Source organism: Arachis hypogaea, chromosome 14, assembly GCF_003086295.3.
Source record: "Arachis hypogaea cultivar Tifrunner chromosome 14, arahy.Tifrunner.gnm2.J5K5, whole genome shotgun sequence".
Taxonomy (NCBI): Eukaryota; Viridiplantae; Streptophyta; class Magnoliopsida; order Fabales; family Fabaceae; genus Arachis; species Arachis hypogaea.
Window position 1 is genome coordinate 104,781,043 of NC_092049.1, and position 3,296 is coordinate 104,784,338.

The window sequence follows — 3,296 nt, forward strand, 5'->3', positions numbered from 1 at the left end:
CTAAGCAATCAAACAATGAGTAGTTGTCAATTACAGTCAATCCCCGACAACGGCACCAAAAATTTGGTGCGGAATTTACAACCACAAACTAACCGGCAAGTGCACCGGGTCGTACCAAGTAGTACCTCAAGTGAATGAGGGTCGATCCCACGGATTGATGGACTAAGCAACAATGGTTAATTAATTTACTTAGTTAGACAAGCAGAAAATGATGTTTAGAGAGTTCAAATGCATTAACAGTAAATTCAGAATATCAGAAAGCAAGTAGTAAATTGATGTGAATAATATATGAGAGAACAGTTAAGGTTTCAGAGATATCTATTTTCCAGATTGACTTTTCTTACTAACTATTTTAATCATGCAAGATTTAATTCATGACAAACTGTATATGACTAAACCCTAATTCCTTAGACCTTTTTAATCTCCTTTAAAGTTCATCAATCGCCAATTCCTTGGTCACTTAATTCCAATTAGTGGATGAAGTTCAATTCTAGTTTATATGCCACAGAAATCCTAAATACCCAAATATAAGAGGAATATATGTCACGTATCCCGTTAGGTCCAGATAATTAGAAATTTAGGAGAATATATTTTCAAGCTGTTGTTCAAGTAAAGAGTTTTTCCAAGTTATACAAGAACACAATTAGAACAAGGGTCATACTTCTGTTCCACCCAAATTCATAAGATAAAGAACGAAAACAATTCTTGAATATAAATCAGTACATGAATTAAAATAGAAAAATAATAGTATCAATCCATACAATAGACAGAGCTTGTAACCTTAACAGTGGAGGTTTAGTTGCTCATGGTTTAGAGAGAAAATAAGGATTCAGGTAAACTGTAAAGTACGGAATGAGGTAGAAGAGAAGAGATGAGCCCGAAGGGCTGATTCTTTTCCCTTTTATATCTAATTCTAATTAATGTAAAATATATTTCCTAAACTAAAATAATATCTTTTCCTATTTTAAAATAAAATACAAATTCAATCAAAATTAATTTAGCTTCATGTGCAACTTTCTGAGTGCTTGGGGACCACTTGGGGCATTCGGATCCACGCTGAACTTGGAAATTTTCAAGTTCAGCATGGAGGAGGCAGCAGCGTTTTGCTTGTTTCCCTTTGAGTCCACGTTGAACTTGGATTATCCCAACTTCTGCGTGGAGTGATGCGTGATTCCACCTTTGTGCTTTTGATCCCACGCTGAACTTGGAGTTTCTCAAGTTCAACGTGGGATTGTATGTATGAAATGGAAGAGAAGGGTATACTATTATATATCATTGGAAAGATCTGGAAGTTAGCTTTCTAATGCCACTAAAATCAAGTCAATTAGATTTTTATAGCTCAAGTTATTTTTTTTGAGTGCAAGGAGGTCGGAGTTGACAACATCATTCGCTTTATTCCTTTTCTGCTACAAAACTCCGTCAAATCCATCCGAATGCTACCTGAAATAAACATAAATTGCAAAAAACTCAAAGTAGCATTCATAGTGGCTAAAGATATTTAAATCTTGATTAAACTCAACAATTTGAATACAAATTCACTAGAAAAGATAGAGAAGGTGCTCACGCATCAGTGCTCATCAGGTTGGGAGAAAAATGAAACGGGTAATACATCAAAATAATGTTTATTGGCCCTCTATGATCAAAGATTTCATCGACTATGCAAAGGCATGTCATGAATGTCAACGTCATGGAGTAATACAACAGATCCCAGCAGCCAGGTTGCTTTCGATCATTAAGCCATGGTCGTTTTGAGGTTGGGCTTTAGACTTAGTTAGGTTGATACATCCCCCTTCGTCAAAAAATCATAAATTTATTTTGATGGCAATAGATTATTTCATGAAGTGGGTTGAAGCTGTTCCTCTGATAAAGGTTGGGCAAAATGAAATAATAGATTTCATTGAGGAATATATAATTCATCGATCTGGAATTCCTAAAACACTAAGTACTGATCAAGGGACTATGTTCACTGGTCAACGAATTAAGAATTTCGCAGCCTCAAGGAACATTAATATGGTCACTTCAATTGTACTCCTTATTATGCACAAGCTAATGGGCAAGTCGAAGCGGCAAACATAATTTTAATTGGTTTGATTAAAAATCAGATTGGAAATAGACCTCGAACTTGGCATGAGACTTTGAGCCAAATATTGTGGGCTTATCGAAACTCACCAAGGGGATCAACAGGCACTTCTCCTTATAAATTGGTATACGGGCACGATGCAGTTTTGCCATTAGAAATTAATCTCAACACTATGAGAATTTCAAGGCAAGATGATTTACCAGTCGATGATTATTAGAATGCGATGTACGATGAGTTAAATGATTTAGACTCAGAGCGTGTTTTGGCCCTGGAGAGTATGATTCGACAAAAGGAAAGCATTGCTCGCAGTTATAATCGTCGGGTAAAAGAAAAATGTTTCAGTATAGGAGAGTTAGTTTTAAAAGTTGTATTGCCAATGGAAAAGAAGTCGAGATTTCTTGGCAAGTTGTCCCATACATGGGAAGGTCCTTTTCAAGTAATTGAGTTGTACTCTGGAAATGCATACCGAATTAAAGATATTGATTCTGGGAATGTAATTAATTCAATAAATGGAAAATACTTGAAACAGTATCGATGTATGCCAAGTTGGGATCAATGATATAAAAAGTAGAGTTAAAAAAAAGTTACTACAAATAATGATATTCTAAGGTGGAGAAATATAGGGTACTAAAAGTTTTGCTAAGTCTGAGTGTAGGTGAACTCTTTCACTGTTCAGGGCTGAGAATGCTTCAGTCTACTCATATTCTTCATTCTAGGCTTTATCAAGTTGCTTCTCACACTCCTCTCGCTTGGCTTCAAGAGTGTAAATTTCCTTAAAGAGTTTTTGTTGTTTGTTTTGAGCGGTAGCCAAAGGTATCACCATGTCAGCCTTTCTCTTCCTAACCTTGGCTAGCCTTTCATTGATTCTAGCCAATTCCACTTCGAGTTCTTCTTCCTCTTTGTCATAATGAGCTCGAGCAACGAAGGCCTGAGAAATTTTTAAATCAAACTCTTCACAAGAAGCTTTTATTGGTCGAAGAGCTGTGCTATATTCATCTGTTTCAGAACTTGAATAACAGAACTTTTGATCTCTTTGAGAGTACGAATGTACTTAGAAAAGTATTTATTCCACCAATCAAAGCAAGACTTGGTGATGAATAAACTACACTCGTATCAAAGGTGATTGTAATTCATTTTTCGCTTTTTGTTCGAAGCAAGACAGATATCAAGGGCTTCCTTCGAAAGCAGATTAACATGACAGAGAGGTTTGCTATTT

At 35.8% G+C, this 3,296-nt stretch overlaps 1 protein-coding gene across 1 annotated transcript; it reads left to right on the forward strand.

Moving 5' to 3' along the window:
- Nucleotides 1-1,818: 1,818 nt before the first annotated feature.
- LOC112742862 (uncharacterized) lies at nucleotides 1,819-2,297 on the forward strand. Its single transcript, XM_025792098.1, has 2 exons — nucleotides 1,819-2,013; nucleotides 2,103-2,297. The coding sequence occupies exons 1-2, from the start codon at nucleotides 1,819-1,821 to the stop codon at nucleotides 2,295-2,297; spliced, it is 390 nt and encodes a 129-aa protein (XP_025647883.1).
- The last annotated feature ends 999 nt before the right edge of the window (nucleotides 2,298-3,296 follow it).